Source organism: Cyprinus carpio, chromosome B21 (genome assembly GCF_018340385.1).
Source record: "Cyprinus carpio isolate SPL01 chromosome B21, ASM1834038v1, whole genome shotgun sequence".
Classification (NCBI taxonomy): domain Eukaryota; kingdom Metazoa; phylum Chordata; class Actinopteri; order Cypriniformes; family Cyprinidae; genus Cyprinus; species Cyprinus carpio.
This window is the reverse complement of record NC_056617.1, coordinates 5,976,573-6,002,538: the sequence shown is the minus strand read 5'-3', so window position 1 is coordinate 6,002,538 and position 25,966 is coordinate 5,976,573. Positions and strand designations below refer to the sequence as shown.

Below are 25,966 nucleotides of genomic sequence, written 5' to 3'. Positions count from 1 at the left end.
GTATCAGGCAACCCCCTGCAGAACTACATTAAAGTCTGTACACATCCTAACATTACTGCTTGAATCAGGAAGGACCAGTCACTTTTGGGCTCATATGCAAATTTTCATCATATACTGTATATTAGTGCTCAAAAATCAATGTTTTGGGTTTTTCATCCTTGAAATTGTAAAGGATCATTTTAAGCCAACTAACTAAGAGTTAAAAGTTGTTATTTACACATTTATGAGGTTAATCACATTGTGTTTCATTGACTAATAATTTCATGAATTATTTAGTATTTGTGCGGACAGGAGAACTTCACATCGCAATTTGTTCTTAACCTCGTTCTAATGTTAATGAATCTGGAGTGTTTAAACGAGCGACCATGTGTACTAGGTTAGTAATTTGCATAAAACACGCTCAACCATGTTTTTTTATTTTTTTGCGTTGACAAAAAAAGCAAGGGCCTCTTTATTTATTTATTTATTTATTTATTTTGGTTATTTGTGCTTAAGCAGCACATTTTTCAGAATGGTGTTACAAAAGACAGTGTAATAGTCAAAAATGTCCATCTAGTGCATATATACATAGAAAAAGAATGGAAAAGTAGTGCAGTAGTGCGGAATGGGAAAAGCTCTTTGAGTTGTGAATGTATCCTTCTCCTCTCCATTGTGTTTATCTTAGTCAATATAATGGGTTATATAAGACTTTTTTCATGACAGGGTCATCAGATCAGATCAAACACCATTTCTAAAACAGGAAGCAATAAATCACTTTCATGATAATCGAAGTTAGAAGGCATGATTGTGACGCTTTGATTTTGAACTTTGCAGCATAACACTAGCTAGCTCCGCCCATAGCCAAATCCCATTGGTTGAAACTCTTTCTTATGTGGCTGTATACAGTAATAAACATCAAACTGGTTGTAAATGTGTGGACTAGTTAAGATCTCCCTTTTGACTCATGAGTGTATTTGCATGTTGACTATTTGCATGCTGGTGGTCACCAAAAAACACACTCAGCACAGCATGTCTGGCCCATCCTGAATGTTGGAGGAATAAACAGGAAGAAACTGGAGAAATTAGGTCACTGGGTTTGTTGCATTAAAGGAAGGCAAGTCACTTATTCCTGCTACTCATGTTCTGTAAAGGTTTTATGTACACTTTATTGCCTCTTCTCTGAGGAAAGAGAGAAAAAGAGAGAAGACAATGCACACTAGAAACTCTTTCGGGAGTCAAAGTGTGTTTGCATAACAATCCGTTCACACAGCGCAGCCTGCGAATGCCTCCGGACAGCTGTGTGGAAAAAGCTTCCTAAACTCCACTGACATCTGAATAAAGACCTTCAGTTGATTATGTCAGTGCAGTTGGTGTTAAACCCACAAGCATGCATGACAGACCTTAGCTCTGAAATCTACTATACTGTCTTCACCATCTTGAAGATCTCATTTAATTTAATGAGATGAATAAGAGTTTGGTCAGTGGTTACTAACCGACTTCCTGGAGGGACATATGGCGTGCACAGACCCGCTGTTCAAAGAGGAAAAATATTGCTAATCAGTTTACTCATGGTGAATGCAAAGATGAGTAAGATCAGAAATAATGGAGCAGTTGTTCAGGACATCCTGAGGAAGGAGGGTGTGCATTTCTAAATCAGGGAAACGGGAAAAATGCAGGGAATGCTGTATAGATGACTGAACAGGGAGTCAGCCAAGACAGATAGCGCTTGGGTGTGTGTGTTTGTGTGTGTGTGTCAGGAGGTCAAGATGACTAGGCTAGACAGTTTTTTTTTTTTTTTTTATGATTTGCATCCTGAAAAGAAATATATGCCCAATTTAACTAATTCCTAGCATGTAATAAGTTAATATTTTCTCCTTTACTGTACAAATTTACTTTGGTAAGTATAGTTACCTTTTTTTCGTTATGGGAGGGCTAGTAAGCTTTTATTATTCCCTCATCATTTTATTGTATGGATAAAACATTAACCCACCAATAATAGTAAAGACTATGAAAATGAATGCATGTCTATAAATGAATGTGTTAAGATCTTGGCTAAAATAAAATAAAATAATAAAATAAAATAAAATCCACCGTTATTTCTCAAATAAAATAATTCTAAGTAATTGTAAATAAAATAAAAACTGAATCTGAAAAGCACTAAAATAAAATTAAATAAAATGTCATGAAATAGAAATAAAATAACAAAATGAAATGACAAAATGAAACAAACCAAACCAAAATTGAATAATAAAATCAAACTGAAATGCAACCTGACATTACAAACAGTCAAACAATTTAATTGCAAATTTAAATAAAAATGCAAAAATAAAATAAAATGACATTAAATTACAAAATGACAGATGAAATCAAATTACATTTTAAAATAAAACAAACAAACTGATATTATAAACAGTTAAAATAAAGAAATAAAATTACAAAATTATATAAAATTACATAAAATGACAAAATAAAATAAAATAAAATAAAATAAAATAAAATAAAATAAAATAAAATTAATTTCCAACATTATTTCTCAAATAAAATGATTCTTGAAAATGGGGCATGTTTCACACCATATGTGGCAAGTTAAAAATAAAATAATGTGAATAATTATATATAATGTGGGTATATATATATATATATATATATATATGTACCATGTAATTTCAATATATATATATAATATATATATTATATATATATATATCACATATAAAGTTTTGTTTGTGTGTATGTGTGTGTGGGTGTGTGTGTGTATATATAAATACACACACATAAATTATATATTTAGAAATATTGTACATGTATATACATTTATCTATTTTATATTCTTATATTTTATATTATTATATAAATATATTTAATATCTCTCTCAACACACAACATATTCTTCTTAAATATAATACATGCTTCAGCGTACATATACACAAATAAACACGATAATATTACCAGCCCTAATATATACTCAACTCAAATATATATGTATATATAATATATATACTAGTATATAATAGAGCATAAATTGTGGTATATATTATATAAATTAAATATATATAAATATATATATATATTTACCCCAGTAACAAAGAACACAAAGCTGAGAAGAAGACAAGTTAGATATATATAAATATATATATGTATTTACCCCAGTAACAAAGAACACAAAGCTGAGAAGAAGACAAGTTAGATTGGTGTTGTTGTATTCTTAAAAATACAAAGTTTTTAAAAGGTGAGCCTTTATATCCAAAGATATGAAATAAATGCAACAAAGTAAATTAACAACATCGGTGTGTATGACGTCACGCAGCTGTAAACGCCAAACAAACGTCGTAGTGGCACCGAGCGCGTGAGGGGAGGGACTGACAGCGCTCTGCTAATCCTGCTGTGTCTCGCGCAGCCGGTGCGCGGGGTGCTGCTGTGTGGAGCAGTGTGGAACATTAGTGGGATTTATTTCTGCAGTACTCTGAGTCCATACGCATGTAACAACCACCCGCAACTGGATGCCAAAAACGGTTAGTATGGATACTGAGGCGCTATTCTGTAGTGTTGTCGTGTGTGGTGGTTTCATTTTGAAGCGCGCAAAATCTGAGACTGGAACTGTTGCGTGTGAGATTTTACAGAGATTGTAAACAAGACTGGACTGAAATCGCAGATGTGGACGTTTAAATGTTAAGTATTTCTAAGGCTGAATTCATACGGAACGCGTTTGTTCTTGCGTTTAAAAAAATGACGAAACACAAGGGTCTTGCAACGCGTTTTAAAAGTTAAACTATTCGTACCTCATCTTGCATGCATCACGAAAGTAATGTTATAGAAATTATTATTATTATTATTATTATTATTATTATTATTATTATTATTATTATTATAAAATAGAATTGATCTCATAACCGTAAAATGTATAAATCACCATCATTTATGGTGAAATTTGTACTGGCACCCTGGGTTAACAGTTACGTTTTTTTGTGGTTTATAAAAAAAAAAAAAAATTGTGTAAGTGATTTATGTTGCATTTATGTTATTTAGTTCATGTTTACTGCATTAATGTAGTGTCATGTGCTGAAGCTGTTTATGTGGGTAACACTGCTCTGTATAGTATTTAATTATTGACTGTTGTTGTTGAACTTGAAGTCATCATGTGGCTTTCCATTGTGCCACGTGTGATTATCAAAGTTTATACAGATTTTAATAACTCATATGTAATGTATATTAACATTATATAATGTAATGGCATATTGTACAGCTAGGAGCTGTGAAATACAGTGACCAAATTAAATACATGACAAAAAAGGTGGCTGTTTAAAAGTGAATACTCATTGCATCCATTGTGCAATAGAGGGTTAACTTGAAACTGTATCTTAAAAATGCAACGCTCACATCTGTTTGATGCATATGTGCATAGACGAAACCTTATAATTAAAAATGATCACAGATACATTTCAAGAATGCATCCTGGGTCTTTACTCTATAAGGACCCTGTTCTGTGTGAGTAGATTTATTATGCCAGTGTAGCGTTATCTTGACCGATGTTGAAAATGAAGCATTTTTGTTTGTCTTTCTGGGATGTTTTAGGGTTTGTGCATGTGATAGATTGTTCCATATGTGAGAATTCCATAGGAGCAGCACACACTGATAAACACACTTAGCACGAGAGGAATGTGTGTGTCTATGGCTCATTCTCATGTTGTTTATTACACACACACTCACACACACACATCACACACTGATGGTTCTTGCTAGGGCTATACATTACACTAGGTAAACCTTCTCTCCAGTAGTTAAACATACTGTCAGAGGGCTTTCTATATAGAAATATACTGCTTTATGTGGTATATGTTTACTTAGTGTTATGTCTGTTTATGAATTCCTAGTTAAAGGAATAATTCAACCATGATTTGCTGAAAATGTACTCACTTTAAGGTCATCCAGGATGTAGATGAATTTGTTTCATCGTACTAGATTTGGATGAAATGTGTCATTACATCACTTGCAGTGAATGGGTGCCGTCAGAATGAGAATCCAAACAGCTGATAAAAACATCACAATAATCCACAAGTAATCCACACAACTCCAATCCATCATTTAGCATCTTGTGAAGCAAAAACATGTGTGTTTGTAAGAAACAAATCCATCAAGATGATTTTAACTTCAGACCATAAGGAGTAAATCTATACATAATATTGCTTTCTCCAGTGAAAAAGTCGTCTTGTCTGATTCAGGAGAGAAATATGCATAGATCAAGCACCGTTTACAAGAGAAAATAGTCCAAAACAGTTCTAAACAAATATGTCAGTGGATTTTAATGTGAGAAGACAACATGCTATGGACTTTTTTACTGTAGGAAACTTTATTGTGGATTCGTATTTTGGCCAGAAACAATGATTTAAAGTTATAATGCCTTAATGATGGATTTGTTTCTTACAAACAAGCTAATCACCTCACAAAAAATTAACTGATGAACTGGAGCGTGGATTACTTGTGAATTATTGTGATGTTTTTATTATTTATTATTTTATTTTATTGTGAGGTTTGGAGTCTCATTCGGACGGTACCCATTCACTGCAGAGGATCCATCGGTGAGTAAGTGTTATAATGCTAAATTTCTCCAAATCTGTTCCAATGAAGAGACAATCTCATCTACATCTTGAATGGTCTGAGGGTGTGTGCATTTTAAGATAATTTTCATTTTTGGATTAACTATTCCTTTAATGGCATCAATAAACATAGGTCATACATGCAAGATTATATAGGGCAAAATTACCTTGTTTTGCAAGTATAACACATTTCTATAATTCATTTCTCATCTACATAGTGCTTTTTAGTGTGTAAGCAGTGCGTCTGGAAAAACACGCACACCAAAAAGCACGCATGATGCAATATTTGGCAGTGTAATGTAATGATGTTATTTTAAATGTAATTAGCTCACCCATTTGCATATTAGCCTTATTTACTGAAGAACGCTGGAGTAGATCTGTCAGCGGTGACATCGTGCTTGGCACATTATGGTTTGCTAACTGGCTCAGCCCTGCCCTGGTCATGAAGATGGGTGATTGTTGAACGCTCAGCGGGCACAAAGGCCTCTCGTTAGCCTCCTAAATGTGTGTGAACTGGCACCGGGATCAATGGCAGCAGGCTTGTGAAAGGCTAGTTCATAATGAACCCTTGAGAGCTCGTCACTCACCCGCTGCGAGGTAGAGAGAAGCCAAAAGATGGATGGTGAGCTCAGAACTTTAAAGCTTCTGTTTACAATTGGGAAAAGGTTGCTGGTCCTAGAATAGCGTAAATGGGTCATCTCTGCCTATACTCATGGGAAAAGTCTAGCTTAAAGAGCCACATTAACGTTAATGTACAGCCAGGTGATGGAGGGGAGGGGAGAGTGTGTGGGTCATAGATCGTTAAGTTCATTTAGAGAGGAAGGTAATCTATTAGAGTATCTGTGGGTAGTAAGAGCGGGGTCAAGGGTCTCTGGAGTGAACTAGAGTGCTGGTTAGTTGCTGTTTTATTGGGTAAAATGATTGAAAAGAGAACCATGGGGCTATTCTAGATTAGAGCGTCTAGTTTTGTGAATGGCATCCTGCCCTTTGAACCAAACTAAAGCCTTTTTTTGCAGAACTGCTCATTTTGAGGTCTGTGGTGGTGAAACCTGTGCTATTTTTTTCACTTGTTTACCATTTCAATCCATTCTAATCCATAGAGTGAAAGTGAGTGGGGATGGATGCTTTTGAACTCTAAAAATGTCAACAAAAGCATGATTGAAGTAGTTTAAATTAATTTTATAGTATAGTATACATCTTTAGAAGCCATTTTATTATGAACTACAGTACATTACTGTTCAGAAGTAATTTTTATATATATATATATATAAGCTTAAGGCATGATTTTTAGTAAGTGTTGTTTAGTATCTAACATTTTCTTTTAGCTACTGAAGCAATTTTTATTTTCAGATTTATATCACCTTTTCAAAAGTTTTAAAGATTTTTCTTTAAGAAATGAATATTTTATTAAGCTAGGATGCATTAAATTGATCAAAAGGCATTTATAATGTTGTAATAAATGCTGTTCATTTGAACTTTCTATTCATCAAAGATCTAATAGGACCAAAATATTAAGCAGCACAGCTGTTTTCAACACTGCAATTAATAAGAAATTTTCTTGAGCAGCAGATCAGCTTTTTTAGAATGATCTCTGAAGGATCATGTAACACTGAATACTGGAGTAATGATGCTAAAAATTCAGCTTTGCATCACAGGAATGAATTACATTTTAAAATATATTCAAATAGAAAATAGTTATTTTAAATTGCAATAATATTTCACAGTGTTACTGTTTTTACTGTATTTTAAGCATAAAAGACGTCTTTCAAAAAACATTACAAATCTTTTGAAAATATTTATATATATTTTAATATACATACAGTATTGACATTTTAACCTGTAATGCCAATTGGATTTAAAATCATGCTATCTAACATTTGAATTTTAGAAATGGATGTATATTTTTAGAAATCTGAATGTTTTAATGAAGTGCATGATTTTATATGAAGTCATTATTTGTTCTTTCATTTCTAGCAGCTGTACATAGCAGTTTAGATGACTGTGCTGGCTAGCACTCATCTGTTCTCTCTCTCTGAAACAGGTGCTGTGTTAATTGGTAAACAGTCATTGTTTACTGCTACATAGGCTCATTTATGATTCATTTAGCTTCGTCTTGGTCATCAGACAGTCTGTTCAGGCCTCTTGTGTGAGTGTGCATGTGTTGTTATATGTGTTGAAGTGGTAGGAAGACGAGACCGCAGCAGATGGTCTGTAAACTGTGCTCGAGCCGGACCCCTGTCGAGTCTGCCCTTTGTTGCACGCATGCATTCCTATGTGAACGGGTCGGTGCATATGCCATGACACTTTAGTCTTGGCTTAGGTTGCTGTTATCTTACCCTTCATTCATCTCCAGCCTCAGGCGGTGGGTTGCAGCTCAGCATTCCAGCTTTTGTCTCCTTCATTTCCATTTGTAAAACAGGTGTGGATGCCGAAACACTAGCACAAGTTTCTGAAATGTAAATGTGATGGGTTGTGTTGATTTTTCAAATATTTTTTGAATGGTTTTATTTGTTGTTTTAGTTAAAGAAAATGCCTCTTATTAGGTCATATAAACAACTGTATCATAACAAAGGCCATTTATGTGTGGAATAACTCTTAAAGGTATTAACAAAAGTCCTAGTTAAGTCTATTTGAGATGGCAATACACCAATTTTGGTGCATGAAACCTAACAAAAAGTACAAAATATGGGCTGTATGAGTTTGCTTAAATGGTTTTTGCTCCAATATTCCATTGCCATGTCTAATTCGCCTCAGTTTGCAAACTTATCCTAGAACATGAAATAGAGGGCAGAGTTTGTAAATTTAATACCTTGTTTGGCTACCCAAATGAAAGGCAAACAATCATTTTTCATAAATGAAACGAATGCAAATCTAACAAGCAAGTAAGCTGAAGCTCCAAATCTGACAAAAATGGTTGTGGTTGAAAGCTATTTCTGAATGATCAATTGCTCCGTTTCGAGGGGTGCCGTGGAGAAATCAGAGGAATCACCGCTGCCGTTGTTGTTCCTTCAACGATTTCCATCTGCTTTAGTTCTCGACAATCCATAAATACATTTTTAATGGTTGACAAACTGATCTTGTTGCAGACGAAAATCAATGATCAAGACAGCGAGAGTCCCCAGAGAACTACACGAATGAATACAATGAATAATTTAGTCTTTCACACTAATCATATCTCCATTAACTCTTAAAACTCTGCCTCAGTGTAGGGACTGGACACATCAGACAGGCTTTTAAAGACTCTCTCCTTGTGGAAGGGGGGCAAGATGTATCCGGTATTGATCTGCTTTTTTTCTCTTTGTGTGTGTGTCCTATTTATTTGCTTAAGCCATTTGAATCAACACTGTTGAAATAAATATTTCAGTTAAAATGCAAAGAGGTTTTACAATCTGATAAGCGCTTGCATTCCCTGAATGACATTTTATTCTCAAAACCTGTCAATAAACAAAAACAAAAAAACATTACCATTAAAGGGATACTCCACCCCAAAATGAAAATTTTGTCATTAATCACTTACCCCCATGTCGTTCCAAACCTGGAAAAACTGTGTTCAACTTCAGAACACAATTTAAGATATTTTGGATGAAAACCGGGAGGCCTGTGACTGCCAAGTAAATAACAGTGTCAAGGTCCATAAAAGGTATGAAAGTCATCATCAGCGCCACAAGGATGTGCTGTTTTCTTTCAAATCAAAGCTAAATACATGTAGAAACAGCGCATCCTTGTGGCGTGGATGATACAGAAGAGCATACGCAGCATACGGTGATATGGAGAGACACAGAGGAGACTGTTGACAAAGGAATTGTTGAATAAAGTCGTTATTTTTGTTTTCTTCACTTTCAAAAAATGTTCCCGTCGCTTCATATAACCCAGATTGCACGTCTGATGGCAGATGGAGTATTCTGACGACGACTTTCATACCTTTCCTGGACCATGACACTATTTACTTGCCAGTCTATGGGACAGTCACAGGCCTCCCGGTTTTCATCCAAAATATCTTAAATTGTGTTCTGAATATGAACAAAGCTTTTACGGGTTTGGAATGACATGGGGCTAAGTGATTTATGACCAAATTTTCATTTTGGGGTGGAGTATCCCTTTAAAGTGTTAATTTTAATTTCATGAGCCAGCTCACATGGCCCATGCATGCTGTTCTCACAAACAAGACAGACACTTCATTCCCCAGCAGACTAAACATGTGACGTCTCAGCCCCAGCACCCTTCACAGATGTCAACACACCTGTGCATTTGTAAATAATGGCTTTGAGTTGAGGGTTAATGACAGATCACAGAAGTGTCATTGAGGTTTAGTACACAAAGGCATGTTCTGCCACTCATCTTTAATGACCGAGAACTAATTGGCTGTTGACAGGTGGTTTGCTGAAGTATCTAGGAGTGTGCAAATAACTCCAATTGTCATTGCCATTGTAAAGGAAAGTTTAGCAGACTGAAAGAAGTAAAGAAAGCTCAAGCTATTTTAACAATTGAAACCGCGTATGTGAATGATGACTTTTGAAATGATATTTTGATATTCATGTTAAATGTTTTTACATAGAAGAAAATGTTAACATTTCAACCCAACAAACTTCTGACCATTATTTCAATGTTCTCTCTGTAGGGGGCGACAGGGAGCGAATGACATCCAACCATGAGACATATCTACTTATGGCCAGCACACAGAATGACATGGAGGACTGGGTGAAGAGCATCCGCAGGGTGATATGGGCTCCGTTTGGAGGAGGTGAGCTTCTACAACCAGTTTGTCAGAAAAAGTCATTGTTGGTTAATGGATATAAACAGGCTGGTCACAGTTTAACTTTGCTTTACTTACACAGCCTCAACTTTGCTATATATTATACTAAAAGGGCGCAGTTTGAACTTTGGGGGGGTTGAAGTGTGAACTGTTTTAGTAGAGTCCTGGGTCATGCTCACTCATAAGGTTTATTTATTTGTTTGTTTGCTTATATAGGCCTATTTATTTTTGTGAAATGGTCTTTTGTGCTATCATCTATGCAAAGATGGTTGATATAAATATTATGTATTTATATTATTTAGGCACTTATAGGCTATAGTTTGACAGAATGTTTTAATTCAACATGCCATGGGAAGTCTAACTAACTTAACATTTTGTCATATTGATCTTATTTCTTACTCCTTAACATAGGGCTGGGCGATATATCTAACGATATGATCATGCGCATCTAGTCAGTAAATCTAGTTCCTTGATTAGCGCTAAATCGCCATCACCTGCTTTCAAATAGAGCGGCATTTAATAGACAGAGCCGTAGATCACTGACAAGCTACGCAATATCGCGTTCATTATCCCAGATGAATCGCCTTCGATAATCAACGCGATATTGCGTACCTTGTCAGTGATCTACGGCTCTGTCTATTAAATGCCGCTCCATTTGAAAGCAGGTGATGGCGATTTAGCGCTAATCAAGGAACTAGATTTACTGACTAGATGCGCATGATCATATCGTTAGATATATCGCCCAGCCCTACCTTAACCCTACCATCAGGCTCTTAATTATTTAATCTATGCCATCTTTTGGTATATCTGAAGGCCATACCATAGTTCTTAACTGTAGCATTTGTTATAATAAGACTAGCCTATTAATCATTACCAGGCCAATAATGACTAGAATATAATCATTACCCCAGCCAACATGCCACAGTTTTCAATATGTAATGAATCTAGAATATATGAAAGTTTCAATCAAACAAAAAATTAGTTTTTTTTTTAGATGCACCTTTTATATAGAAACAACTGTATGCACATTTATATATACCCAATAGCTACAAAATGTATGCCACAGTTGAATTAATGTCAATTAGAATATAGGTCCATCACCAATTACCAAGCTAGAAGCATTGAAAATTTCACTTTGTATAATTTTTACTGGTAAATAAGTTACAAAACATAGAACACTGCATGAACCTTTTCATAGTACCCAGAACTAAACAACTATAACTGTTGTTTTTTTTTTTCAGATTAGCTCCTTCTCTTACTCCGACTTTATTGTATAATATTCAAAAAACGCCCATCATATATGATTATATATAACATATAATATTAATTTCGCAAGTATACAAACAGCGATATATGAGAAAAATGTAAATGTAGATAATTGGAGATTCTTTGATAGAAAGGTATGTAATGAATTAGGTTCAGATGAATTGCATAGAATCTTTGTCAGCTGTTAAATTAAAGGACCTGCTGAGATCAGTTTGAGAATGTTGACGAGGCACAAGATTAGAGGCTAATACAGACACATATAGGTCAAATCATATTGTTCTTTCCATTACCAAGCAATGAAACTGTAATTTTGTTCAGTCTGTGGTGTGTGCTAAAAAGGTCGCATTATAGCAATTAAAGAAGGGTATAATAACACTTAAACAAAACATGGTCAGGTCAAAGTATCTGAATAATTTTTGGTCCCAAATTTGTATAAATTTTACTGGTAGTCCACTGTATGAAGAATTTTTGGGTATAATATAGGGCGGTTGCCTTTCTGCCCACAAACCACGCCATGAATGCAGAAACCTTTTCATAGTACCAGAACTAATATAGGCAAAAGTTGTGGCTCGTGGAAAATTTTGGGTCCATGGCCTACCCACTTTTGGGAACGTTGTTTCGCGGTGGACAACCGCCGGTTACTGGGGTTTCTATCAGTCAGGCATGTGATTTTTAGTTTTGAGAGCATGCCCAGGCATCGGAAGCCAGAGGTCCCTGAAAAAGAAGGGTCCAAAACACTTGACTTTTCGAAATGAACCAAATTAGCTCCTACTCCGGACTCGGAGCAGGGTCCAACCAGCACAACTGGTACTACCCGTGACGTAAGTAGACATTGATTGGCCAAACGCGTTCAAAAACGCCCCCGATACAGCGTCCCCGCCATGATTTAAAACAAATGACATCGCGACCGTGTAACATACTGTTTAACCTTATGTCACAGTTAAAATCTTTTAGTATACTGTACATTTAGTTCTTTTGCTATGTCACTTTTTACATAAATGAATGAACTAGTGTTCCTGCACCCACTAGTAAAAAAATATAAAAAATTATATCTGGTGTCTAAATAATTTTTGGTTTTACTATATACTGTATATCTGTATATTTATTTTTTCAAGTAGTTTAAAATAGTCTAATTCTTTCTTGTCTAAAACTTTTTTTGAACTTGTTTTTAGGGTACTTTTTCTCAATGACAAGGGTTTTGACAGCATTTAACTTATTTGGATATATTTTAGTGATGGTTTAAAGTAGAAACATCATTGGAGTCTCAAAATTATGGAACAGGTTGCATGTATTCTTATTTTAAATACGTAATGTACATTTAGACAAAAAAAGTGCCATTAGGTCTGTGAGATAGTTGTCAGTTTAATTGACTGTTGATGTGTGGGTGTATTTGGAGGTGTGCTCATATTTTTCAGTCTCGCATACAGCACCAACCTTATTAAAATGCCCACTTTCTGAGGTTAGTTTAAAGGTTTGCTCACCAGCCTTCAAGAATGACTCATCCGTGCATGGCCATCTGAATGATCCTGCTCTGTGTGGGCAGAAATCAACCATTCACAGTAATAAGCTCATGTAGTCCAGTCAGAGCTGAAGGTGCCAAACCATGTGATACAGACCGACTGCATTAAACTTGGAGAGGCATGTTGTGGAATTTACAACTTGTCCTGCATGATGTTGCATCAACTTTACCTGCTGTGTTTGGCTTTTCTTTAAGTATTTTTGGCTTATAAACACACAGTTTAATTACTCAAAAGTTACTTTACACAGTTATTTGTAGTACCTGGGGCCAGCATAGTGCTTTTTGTGTTGCTTGGTTTGTAGTGTCGGTCTTACACCGTCTTAACCTTTAAATATTTCTCTGTGAACTCAACTTGTTCATTGGATTTTGACAAATGGACATTTTGTTACAACCATGTTAGTTTTTTTCTGTGCACAAAGTCATTCATACCTAATGTTTACATATGTTTAGCCAAAAGAATTAAGATTCCTCAGGAATGTATCTTTTGTTCACATTTGCAGTTGTGAAAGTGACATTCCCTACCACAGTCAACTGATTTACCCCAGAGGTCAAAGGTCACTGAGTCAAAGAGTGTACAATATCCCACTGTAGGGGTCCTGTGGTGTTTCACGACCACCCAGCTGCAGTGCATGCATGTTCCAGTCTCTTCTCCTTGACCTTCGACATCTCTGTCTCAGATTTGATATGAGCATGTGTGTGCAGCTGCAAGAAGTTGATCATTCATTAGGCCACAGACGTTTATAATCACTTTAAGACGTTATTAGATTTTGACTTGTTATTTTGCAGTGTGATCACACTTCTTTCAAAGACTTTATCAGCTTTCAGCAATGACATAAGTGTTAAAAAGTTCAGTTCGACTTAACAAGGAACTCACACAGTGTTGTTGAAATTGTTTTCTGCAATTGAAATAAATCTGAAATAAAATAAAATGACACTGAATTTCAAATTTTAACTTAATTTTAAATGAAAATTAGAAAAGTTTAAGCACAGACAGAATATTCATTCATTCAGAATTCATGTTTTTATTCTTTATTCAAGAAGATTAAAACAGTCTTTCTGCATATAATCTTTTCCGGCAATGAACTGGAAGACCTTCTAGGCTGAGAGTGATTCGCCCACGGCCGAGTGCCATTGTTCAAACGTCCACAAAAACACGGCGGTGTGAACAGCAGGAATGAGGGCAGAAGGCTGGGAACAGCCACAACAGACGATTACACAGCTAAGAGCTTAGCAGCTTTTTAACACTAACCTTAGGGGACGGAGAGGAGGGGTTGTTTTGGCCCCGTCATACTCTCTGCTATGAAGTACAGGTCAGGACTGAGCTTTGGATGGATGGAGCAGTTCGTCTCCTCCCCTTTAAATCCAAACCTCCTTAAAGAAGGGAACGGACTCCGCTTCCAGACGAACAGGAGTAGAGGACAGAGAATATACAGGAATGGCTTCAGGGCAATCTGATGAATCAGTGGACGAAAAGGAGACAAGATGAGATGAAGAGAAGGGATCAGAGGATAGAAGAGAAGACCAAAGAAACTGCAAGAGCTCAAAGGGTGCGAGACTGTAACGAAGGACAAAAAGAATTGAGGAAAAATTTAAGAGACAACCTCAAAGGTCTGAAACGAGGCAGAAAGACCTAAAAGGTGCAAGACTGTAATGAGAGGAGAAGATACGTAGTTTGCAAGGAGAGCCAGTTTGAAAGCTGCTCATATTTGATATTTTGTAGGATAAGAGCCTTGCAGCAGCACAAAGAGCACTGTGTGAATACATGAGGTCGGCAGAAAAGCCCTGGACAGCTTGAAGACGGCGTGAAGTTGAGTGTGTGTGTGTGTGTGTCCAGTGTTGTTAATTGACTGCCATAGCACACAGGGACAGCAAAGTCAAGTGAAAGTCAGAAGAAAAGCTCAACCAAAATGAGATATTAAAGCCCTGAGGATTCACAGACATGAGATCCAGGCTTGAGAAACCACAGTGTAAACCAGGTGAACTCACTGAAGAGAGAGGAGAACCATCAGGAGATTACGTTTGGCTGGATTCCTCACAAACTCTTTCCATGGGAAACAAGAAACTCATGCAAGAGCTTCTGCATAAATCATTAAAGAATTGAAGCCAAGCGAATGTCTACATTCAGTTTTTTTCTGCTTAGGTTCCTGTGTTTTAGCCAGATCACCATCTCACACCTGTGTGGTCACCATTAATAACAGACATCGCTTGTCCAGAGATGCATCATAGGAAACTTCTGTGTTTATTCATCCGGAAAGAGATGTATATAGAAAAGTAAAACTATCTACACAAGTCAAGTCCTTTTTCTTCATTAGTTTGAGATCCAGTTGCGATCCAGCTATGGAAGTTTCCAAACTTTTTCCCAAGGCTGTGAGTGAAGGAAAAGAACATTTTGGATGATTTTTCAGCAGTAGTGTGATTGTAGGCCACTTTGGATTTATTGTGGAAGATGCTCAGAGGCAAACAGTTTGGATGCACCTTCTTGCATCCCTTATTTTACTACAGTTTCATGCACAGAAGTGTCTTCCGTAAAATTAAAAGTTGCGTCAGCTTCAAACATGGTGAGTCAGTCTTGAACGAAAATGTGAAATATTGTTTCTCTCATCTGTCCAACCTCTTTTTCCCCTCCATCAGCTCAGGCAGGAAAAAGGCGGCAAAACCCTTCCTGTCTTTTAGGCTTAGTTGAATTTGTACCATCTCGTACCGCATGTCTGCGTCCGGAGACCCGGAAAGCGCCACCGATCCAAAGCTTCCAGGAAGTCTGGGCTAATCCCCGCTCATATGCATGCCACATGTGAATCACGCTTGTTTTCAGCCCGACTGATGGATACAAAAGAACAGGGAAGGAGAGGAAGTGTGTGATTTTCTTCTCAGAGAGCATGACGTGAAAGAATAGCTTAAATCAGCCTTCTTTAGCAGCTCTCTCCTCACTTTTTTTCCTACATAGAGGAATCAATTGTTTTTCAACATGGAGTTTCCATTTGAGTTAAAACTATTTTTTAAGGCTCTAAAAGATTTGTCAGATAGCTCTTCTTACTTTTCATAACAGTAGCCTACCTAAAATATTCACATATATATTTAGAAAAAAAAAAAAATTAAAATTTTACATTTTTAAAATAAAAATATAATAACCATTTCTCAGCAGGTGTGTCTCAAAATTATTGTGTAAAATCATCAGAATGTTCCTAAATATTAGCTTATCTGATCCTCATGAACTATTGGTTTGTGTTTCAGGAATCTTTGGTCAGAAGTTGGAAGAGACAGTTCGATATGAACGTCGTTATGGCAATAAGATGGCGCCCATGCTGGTGGAGCAGTGCGTGGACTTCATCCGTCATTGGGGTCTACGAGAAGAAGGGCTCTTCCGTCTGCCTGGACAAGCCAACCTTGTCAAAGAGCTTCAGGATGCTTTCGACTGTGGAGAGAAGCCGTCATTTGATTGGTGCTTGCACTTACTAACTGCACTTACAGTCTGTTATGAATGTGAAAGGAATCTGCATGAACACAAACAGGCACACCTTTAAATCATCTAAATAATCTTATTCAGATTAGTCCAGATTGTCTGTATTATCTCTTTTGTCTTCCCTATCATCTCTCTCCAGAGAGTTTCAGGAACATGCACATTGAGAAATATACAGTAATTACAATATTCATGGAGGAACCGAACTTTGCTTAAGTTGGTTAAGCAAAATGCAACACATGCTGGCGATTCCTTAGTTCAAACAGTAAACACTGTTCAGAAATTTGAGGACAAGTAGATTTTTTTTTAATTAATACATGTATTTAGTGCGGATGTTTTCATTAAATTGATCAAATAAAGACACTTATAAAATGTTACAAAGAATTTGAATGAATTCAAATCAGCATATTATAATAATTTCTGAAGGATCATGTGACACTGAAGCCTGGAATAATGATGCTGAAAATTCAGCATCGCGTCACAGGAATAAATTACATTTTAAAATATATTAAAATAGAAAACTGTTACTTTACATTGTAAAAATATTTAAATATTTATATTTATTTTACTGTATTTTAATCAATTAAATGCAGCCATTTGGAGCATAAGGGACTTATTTAAAAAAAAAAAAATTACTGACAAACCTACAAACTTTTGAATAGTATTTAAACTTGAGTGCAGACTAAGTCACTTTGGATAAACATGTCTACTAAATGTGTGAATGTAAATGACATCATGCAAAGAAGTACCATCTCATTAATGCCTGAATTGAGTCCTCATTAAATCCAAGTTTACTCTGGCTCCAGTGACAAATCAAAGCGAAAAGATGCAATTGACAGTGACAGCTTTGTTTAGAGCCTGTGAAACTTGTTCGACATACTTTCACTTTATATTAAAACCCACAAGAGTGCCATATTTTGATAAAAATAGATTTTCTTTCTTCTCAGATGCCTGGCATTACAATAAAGCAGAATCTAATTCTGGAATATTCACCCAAAAATTTACATTTACACATTAACAAGACAAATTCATCCTTTTTAACACCTCCAGGTTTTTTATTTCATCTTTTTCTCATTTACATGCTTCTCTCTGTGCAGTTTTCTAAATGACCTATTTACCATTTAGTAGATTTCGCCTGAAAGTGCAGTTGTCCATTTTAAGCTAATGTCCCTTCTCATCACCCTAAAATGTAGATGCTGGACACTTTCTCTCTCTGAAAACGCTTTCTCTGCACTTTCACAATACCAAATGCTGCAGATAACACCAGCAGCTGCTTCCCCGGTTTATTTACAATCTGCAAATTTAGCGATAGCTGTCAGGGCTCCACAATCACTTTGTCGGGAAGAGACATGGCAGGGAAGGCACACTGCATATTTAACACGTTCATATTTAGATCTCACTGGTGTCTGAAGCAAGGTGATAATTATGAAGGGTCAATACACTGCATATGCATGTGACGGTTACATTATACACATGCTATTCCTGTCCAGCCCACCTGGGAAGAGTTGATAAATCCAGCTTGTTATGGGATTGTCACAAGCCCAGGTCATCTATGGTATCAGAGACGTGCTAGTGCTTTCTTTGATTTTGTATCAACTTTCTGTTACTCATCATTAGATCAGCTGGGATACTGACACATCATGGACACCCACAATCTGTCATTTAAAGTGTGCTACACTGTTTGTACACACTTTATGCTTCTAGCCTTATATGTCTATTCTTTCCATCTTTCTCTGCAGTAACACAGACGTTCACACCGTGGCATCTTTGTTGAAGCTGTACTTGAGAGAGCTGCCCGAGCCGGTCATCCCGTTCTGTAAATACGAAGAGTTTCTGGCCTGCACCAAACTCCTCAGCAAGGACCAGGATGCAGTGAGTTATCTCTTGTTGACCATCACATTACAAGCATATAATCCTGGTGTATATTCTTGGTGGTTATAACATGTCTCATTACTCAAGGGTGCAATGGTTTTGTTCTAATGTTTGGGGTGGGTACACTTTTAAAAATAAATGTGACGTGACATACAGCCAAGTATGGTGACCCATACTCAGAATTCATGCTCTGCATTTAACCCATTCAAAGTGCACACACACAGCAGTGAACACACACACACACACCGTGAACACACACCCGGATCAGTGGGCAGCCATTTATGCTGCGGTGCCCGGGGAGCAGTTGGGGGTTCGGTGCCTTGCTCAAGGGCACCTCAGTCGCAGTATTGTCGGCCCGAGACTCGAACCCTCAACCTTAGGGTTAGGAGTCAAATTCTCTAACCATAAGGCCACAACTTCCCCTGGTGCTTTACGATGCTATAAAATGCTTTACGATGCCATAAAATAACCTTTTTTGTCTAAATGATTCCATAAAGAACCTTTAACATCTGAAGAACCTTTTTGTTCCACAAAAGGTGCTTTGTGGCGAAAGAAGGTTCTTCAGATTATAAAAAGGTAAGAAAAAGATGGTTCTTTAAAGAAACTTCGACTGAATGGTTATTTATGGAACCAAAAATGATTCTTCTATAGAATCACTGTGAAGAACCTTTAAAGTGTAATGTTGTTGTTGTTTTTTTTTAATGGTGGTGAGAGAACATTCTTATGCTCATCAAGTGTGCATTTATTTAATCAAAAAATGCAGTAAAAATGTGATATTGTGAAAAATATTATTACAATTTGAAATATATATATTTTTTATTTGAATATGTTTTATCATTTATTTCAGTGATGCAAAGCTTATTTTTCAGTATAATTACTGATCCTTCAGAAATCTTTCTAATATTTGCAGCTAAAAAAAAAAACACTACTTATTAATATCAATGCTGGAAACAGAAATATCAATGTTGGGCTGCTTAAAGTTTTTGTGCAGAGAGTGATTTTTTCAGGAAACTTTCAGAATTTTAAATGTACAGTTAAAATGAGCCAAATTGGGCCCGAACTAAGAGACTTTTGCTCTGGTTCTGTTGTTGTTCATTTACCATTTTACAGAACTTCGAGTTACACTTTTACCTCACGCGAATCACCTGTGCATCATCCAGTGGCTTTTGAACGGTTTCAGGATAGAATCAAAGTGCAGGATGGGGTCTTGCAACACTGAATTTAATTTACTGCCCTGAGGTTTTAAACGAGATTCGTACCTCTGAGAGTCCCTCGAGTGCGGTACATGCAAAGAATCGCGGTACCATGTCAAATGAAGTAGAAGGCTTTACTAGATCCATTTGTTTTTGAGAAATGGCTTTCTCATGTGGTGCAGCAAAGTCATTTTCATCAGAGAGAGCCTGCAGGGAAAAGACATATCGACCATGATAAAAACAGATCTGGAATGGAGTGCATCATTAAATCTAGACAGTCATCAATTGTTGAACTCACTGACACATGCCTAGACGAATAGTGCAGTAATAATGGAATAAATTGCTATATGAATATTTAAAGTCAATTTGGAAGACTTTTAAAAGCAATGGGATTGGTTTAATTGCTTTTTCATTCAGTACGTCTTTTAATCATACATATTAGTCCAGATCATTTAAAATTGAATTACTATAATCAGTTTAAGCAAAGGCATACATTTGTATTTCTTTTTATCCTGGATGTGTATTTAAATATATATATTTTTAATCTCTCTCTGTGCAGGGAATGAAGGAATTAAGAAGGCAAGTGGAAGGTCTACCTCCGGTAAACTACAATCTGCTTAAATACATATGCAAGTAGGTGATTTTTGTATTTTATTCCATTGAGCTGTGGCTTATCTCAAAATATTGTATAAAAAAATATGTAATAGTTCTTTGCACTAGTGGTGGGAATTTGAGTCATTGAGTCAATCCAATCAATTGATTCATTCAAAAACCTTGATGCATTCAGGAACAAAACAAGTGACTGTAAGTGAGTCACTGAGTCAATTCACTCAATTGATTCATTTAAAAACCACATGCATTTAGGAACAGTACAAGTGACTGTCTGTGAGTCACTGAGTCAGTTCAATCAATTGATTGATTCAAAAACCCTAATGTATTCAGGAACAAAGCAAGTCCCTGTCTGTAAGTGTGTCACTGAGTCAATTCAGTCAATTGATTCATTCAAAAACTGCTGTATTCAGGAATGAAGTCTTTGAGTGAGATCAGGAGCAATCCATTCAATCAATTCACTCAAAAACACTGATTCATCTGTGAATGAAAAAAGTGACTGTCTTCAAGTGAGTCACTGAGTCTGTTCACTCAGTGAATAAGTTGAAAAACACTGATGCTTTCAGGAACAAAACAAGTGACTGTCTTTAAGTGAGTCACTTTGTCAATTCATTCAGAAACACTGATGCATTCAGGAATTAAGTGGCTGTCTTTGAATCAATTAACTCAGTGGCACTATTTTAAGAAATAATATATATATAATATAAGATAACTTGTATGATGTTTTTCATAGCATAATATCAATTTTAGAGTTTTTTTGTTTTGCATTGCATTTATTTTCATTTTTGTTTGCAACAATCAAGTTATTTTTTTTTATTTTTAATTTTTTTTTTTTTTTTTTTGCCACACATTCAACTTTGTACATACAGTTTCTGAAATCTCAGTTGTAATGTTAAGACCCTTCTTTCTTGTCCAGGTTTTTGGATGAAGTTCAGTCCTACTCAGGTGTGAATAAAATGAGTGTACAGAATCTGGCTACGGTCTTTGGGCCAAATATTCTAAGGCCAAAGGTTGAGGACCCAGTGACTATAATGGAAGGTAGGTCTTCCTATCCATATCTCTCACTCCAGAAATTTCTGGATCTGGATTATATTCAGTGTTTGAGTAATCTATTTGTCATGTGTTCAGGCACAGTACTGGTCCAGCAATTGATGGCTGTTCTGATTGGCCGCCATGATGTTCTTTTCCCACCTGATGAGGACCATACTAGCACTCTGGAACTGGTTAATAATAACAATAATGAGATGCAGAAACAGCCTACGAATGGTCTGATTCAAAACAAAGAGAACAATAACACCAGTGGGGTGCGACAGTGCACTTGGGACACGCCAGAATCACCCAGCCGGGCTCCTCTGGACAATGGCTCTCCTCGTTCAGGCAGCCCACGTAATGGTTTCACGGGACAGCGATTCGAGGTGGCCCGCAGTCCGCCGCTTTCTGTGAAAAAGAACCCGGCGTTTAGCAAAGGGAGCGGGATTGTCACCAATGGATCGTTCAGTTCATCCTCATCGTCCTCAGGTGACGCCAATCAGGAGAAAAGTCTAACTGTACCGAACATGGGAACCCTTCATGCCCGTAGGACGGGTGCGATTAAAGGCTCAGGCACCAAAATGGGTGTCCAGAATGGCGTCGTACGGATGGGCGTATCCAGCGCAGATGTGACAAATGGGACTCTAAATGGACGGAATGGACTCTGGGTGCCCAACGGTCACGTCATGATGCGCGAGGCTAAAAGTCGAGATGCTGAGCATCAGCAGAACCGCCTGTCCACGTACGACAACGTCCACAACGTCCACATCCATCAGCAGCAGACGACGCAGCCCAGTCTGAGCAGCAGCTGTGAGGACAAACAGAGCGTGGATAGCGCCACATGGTCCACCTCGTCTTGCGAGATCTCTCTACCAGAAAACTCCACTTCTTGCCGCTCGTCCACGACCACATGCCCAGAGCAGGACTTCTTTGGCAGCAACTTTGAAGATCCTTTGTTGGACGGGCCGGTGCAGGAGGACAACGGACTGGCGGTGGATGATAGGGAGCAGCGGACCAGTAATGGAGGAGGCCGGGGAAGCAGAGGAACCAGCAGCAGCGATAACAGTGAAACATTTGCAGTCGCAAATGGACCGACCAATCACAGTGCACTGCACAGCCTGGTGGCTAGTCTCAAACAGGAAATGCTCAAGCAGAAGAATGAATATGAGGCCAGGATCAAGAGGTGAGAGTCATGTTCAATCATAAAATTAACTTTGCAGGGCACAGAAACTAGTGATGTTTATTTTCCACAGTTTTAATGAAGTTAAAAATTAATAGAAAATAAAACAAATTAAATGTTATTTTTCACCCAAATTGTTTACAACTTGCATTGCTCCGTTAAATGGAGATAGAAAATAATTTCCATTTATATGTTTTTTTTTTTTATTAATTTATTTTTGTGTGAGTGTTTTATTGAAAACTAAAACAAGGGAACTGAAATCAAATGAGGGAAATGCCAATAAATAAATAAATAAATGAGAAAAAAAAACAAACAAACAAATTAATCATTTACATAAATACACACACGCTTCAGTATGGTACAAATGTGAGATGTGGCAAACATTTGAATATTGTTCTGTCCTCCCTATTGCTTTTTTGGATAATTTAATCACTGCCAAAAAAAAAAAAAACCTAATTTATTTCATGTCATTATAATAAAAAAAAAAAAATATATAAAAAAATAAGTATATAGATATATATATATACACACACAGACACACACATATATATATACATACATACATATATTATATGTAAATTTAAATTAAATTAATTAATTAATTTAAATTTAATATATATATACACACACACACATATATAAGCATCTTTTAGTTACTTTTTTAATAAAATTTTAAAAAGCACTAATTTTTAATAAAATAAAACAAATATCTATTCTAAAAAAATAAAATTATATTTATTTACTTTTTTATCCGATAATGTATATTTGAAAAATAGATACTTCTAATAAAATAAAAATCTTTATTTTAAATAATTATTACTTTTTTTTTTTTTACAATTTCTAATCAAATTAAACAAATAACTACTTTTAATAAAATTAAAAAATATTAACTCAATTTTAATAAAATAAGAAAAATTTACTTATTTATTAACTAATATATATAAATATATATGGTATATATATAAAATCAGGTGGTCTGACACTTATTTTAATAAAAATAAAAATATTTACATTCAATACAATTAAAAATATTAACTAATTTTTAATAAAAAATGAAACAAATATTTATTAACTCATATATTAAATTGTTTATTAACCTATATACAGTATATAAAGTTAATAAACATAAGTTCATATATGTTAATGTTTCATTTTATTAAAAATTTGTTTATATTTTTTATTTTATTTAAAGTAAATATTTTTCATTTCATGACAAAATTAACTTTTACCTAAATCAACTCTTTAAGTGTTTTATTAAACTATCACAGTATTAAAAGGTGTATTTACCCTCCTTTTCCCATCTTCCCTGTAGTCTGGAACTTCGGAATCTAGAGTTGGAGACGGTGATGGCAAATCTACACGAAGAGCTTGACCAGGAGAAGAAGAAATACACCATGGTGGAGATCAAGCTGAGAAACGCAGAGCGAGCCAAGGACGATGCGGAAAAGAGAAACGAGATGTTGCAGAAAGAGATGGAGCAGTTCTTTTCCACCTTCGGAGACCTGACCGCAGACCCGCGACGGCCCGACAGAGCCAACACCATCTGGATCCAGTGAGCCGTTAACGGTCCACCATTAACATTACATTGTGTGGGCCTGTGTTCAGACAGAATGGGATTAAATCAACATTCACGGTATCTTTGCACGTTTGGTGCAAAGGTTTGACATGGCTAAGTGAAGCCCATTGAGCCAAATTTTTAGAACTGAGCGTGGACCAGTTGTTGGATTGAACCAGTTAGACTCATTAAGAGGGATGGTGGGACGATGCAGCTTGGATGTTAAAATGAAAGATGATTTTCAAACCAAAAGAAGGCAATTCTGACCTGAGAGCGAATGATAAGAGGAACTCTTAACGGTTGTGGTTGAATGTGAGGGAATTAATCAATTACATAAATGAACACTGAGTTTTAGATGATGGGAAACTCCTGAAGGACGACAGAAGCACGAATGTCACTCCTATTTCTTCTTGTGATCCAACCAAATGTGTCCTCGAGCTGTCATGTATCCTCTTGTGTATATAAAGGAGAAACAATGTTAAAAATTCCACAATGAAAAACAATTGTCTGTATAAATGCAAATTAATGTTTGATGTACGTACTGATATTTAAACGGAGAATTCTCAATGTGTTACGTATACATTTTATATCAAGGCTTTTCCTTGCACTTAAAGCATATGAGTTGCTATGTTGTTTTTCAGTATGGTACGTTATGAGATGTGGCAAATATTTTAATATCAGTCTTCCCTGTTGCTTTTTTTGCATAATTTATCACTGCAAATAAAACATCTTCTTCATCAGTATTAAAAATGAAATTAAGCATAAATCTATATATATATATAATGATTTAAGGTGTTTTTAGTGGAGAAAAATATTGATGAAGAATCTGATTTTTTTGCAGTGCCACAGCGTTCCCCACATGATCAAAACAAAGTAGACCTGTAAATACTTGTGAAAACACTGCAAGCGCTCAGCCTGTCTTTGTCATTTGTGCCTGTCGCACATCATTTGCTTGCAGCGGTGCTAGACGGGAGGAAGTATGTTGAAGTGAAGACCGAGATTGGGGTTTGTTCATCTCTCGGACCATGTGGGGTCATTTGCCTTGTCGCAGCTGTCTATGCTTCTACTGTAGCTTGATGCATTCAGTGAAATGCAATGAAATTAAATTATGTGACCTCATTTATACTTGTCTTAAATTGTGTTGTGTCATTGTATCAGTCGCTGGGCTCGACCACACATGAGATCTGTGGGTGGTCTGATATTTACAACCACATTAATGAGACTACAGCCTCCCAAACAAATCTGGACATTAAAGTCGATGTCCTAAAAAAACTGCTGTGTCCAATCGTTATAATTCTTAAAGAAATAAAAATACACCAAAACACACAGCATGAAGCAGAATGCAACTAAATTATGGGAATATTGACCCAGTCCGAATCTGGGTGGGCTTTTATGTCTTTTCTCACTGGAATGGGTTTTGTGTATGTGCAGGTGTGGATGTTCATTTAGGAACATTTCTCAATATTGTGTTGCAAGCTCTCACTGGAAGATGCATGAATAAACGTAAGCATCATCTCCAAACCTGCATGACTTAAATATCCAGAGCTCAAAAAAGAAAGCATGATAAAAGTGTTAAATATAACTATATTCCAAGTAATTTTTCACAAATTAACACTTCCTCCACCACAGCTATCAAATCTCACGTGCTTTGCACAAATACTGTACGTCTCATATGGACACAAAACTCACGAGCACCAATGACAAGTGCAACTGTAGGATCTTTCTAAAGGGTTTTATGGTATGTTGCACACACACACCAAAAAAAAAGAAAAGAAAAAAGTTTTTGGAATAGTTTTTTTTTTTTGTATAATTTATGTACTAAAATTACATTTATTATTTCAGGTTTTATTTTTTTTTTTCCAGTTTTCCTTTAAATTCAAGTTTAGTTTTTTTACTTGGGCAACATTTCAATTAAATGTAATTTATTCCTCTGATGACAAAGCAACCACTTTTTAATGTC

General features: G+C 36.1%; 1 protein-coding gene across 4 annotated transcripts in view; it reads left to right on the top strand.

Annotated features, from left to right (window-relative positions):
* The window catches only part of LOC109045983 (rho GTPase-activating protein 24-like), a 98,544-nt gene extending 73,402 nt beyond the window's left edge, over positions 1–25,142 (top strand). For 3 of the 4 annotated variants that reach the window (XM_042748547.1, XM_042748546.1, XM_042748548.1), the window contains 7 exons: positions 10,192–10,314; positions 16,343–16,550; positions 18,308–18,440; positions 20,193–20,266; positions 21,159–21,280; positions 21,371–22,454; positions 23,764–25,142. In XM_042748547.1, the coding sequence (XP_042604481.1) occupies positions 10,192–10,314; positions 16,343–16,550; positions 18,308–18,440; positions 20,193–20,266; positions 21,159–21,280; positions 21,371–22,454; positions 23,764–24,007 (1,988 nt within the window). In that variant the 3' untranslated portion in view covers positions 24,008–25,142. Of the gene's footprint in view, positions 1–3,330; positions 3,492–10,191; positions 10,315–16,342; positions 16,551–18,307; positions 18,441–20,192; positions 20,267–21,158; positions 21,281–21,370; positions 22,455–23,763 lie in introns of those variants that run through there. The other variant, XM_042748549.1, reaches the window with a different exon arrangement.
* Positions 25,143–25,966: the final 824 nt, after the last annotated feature.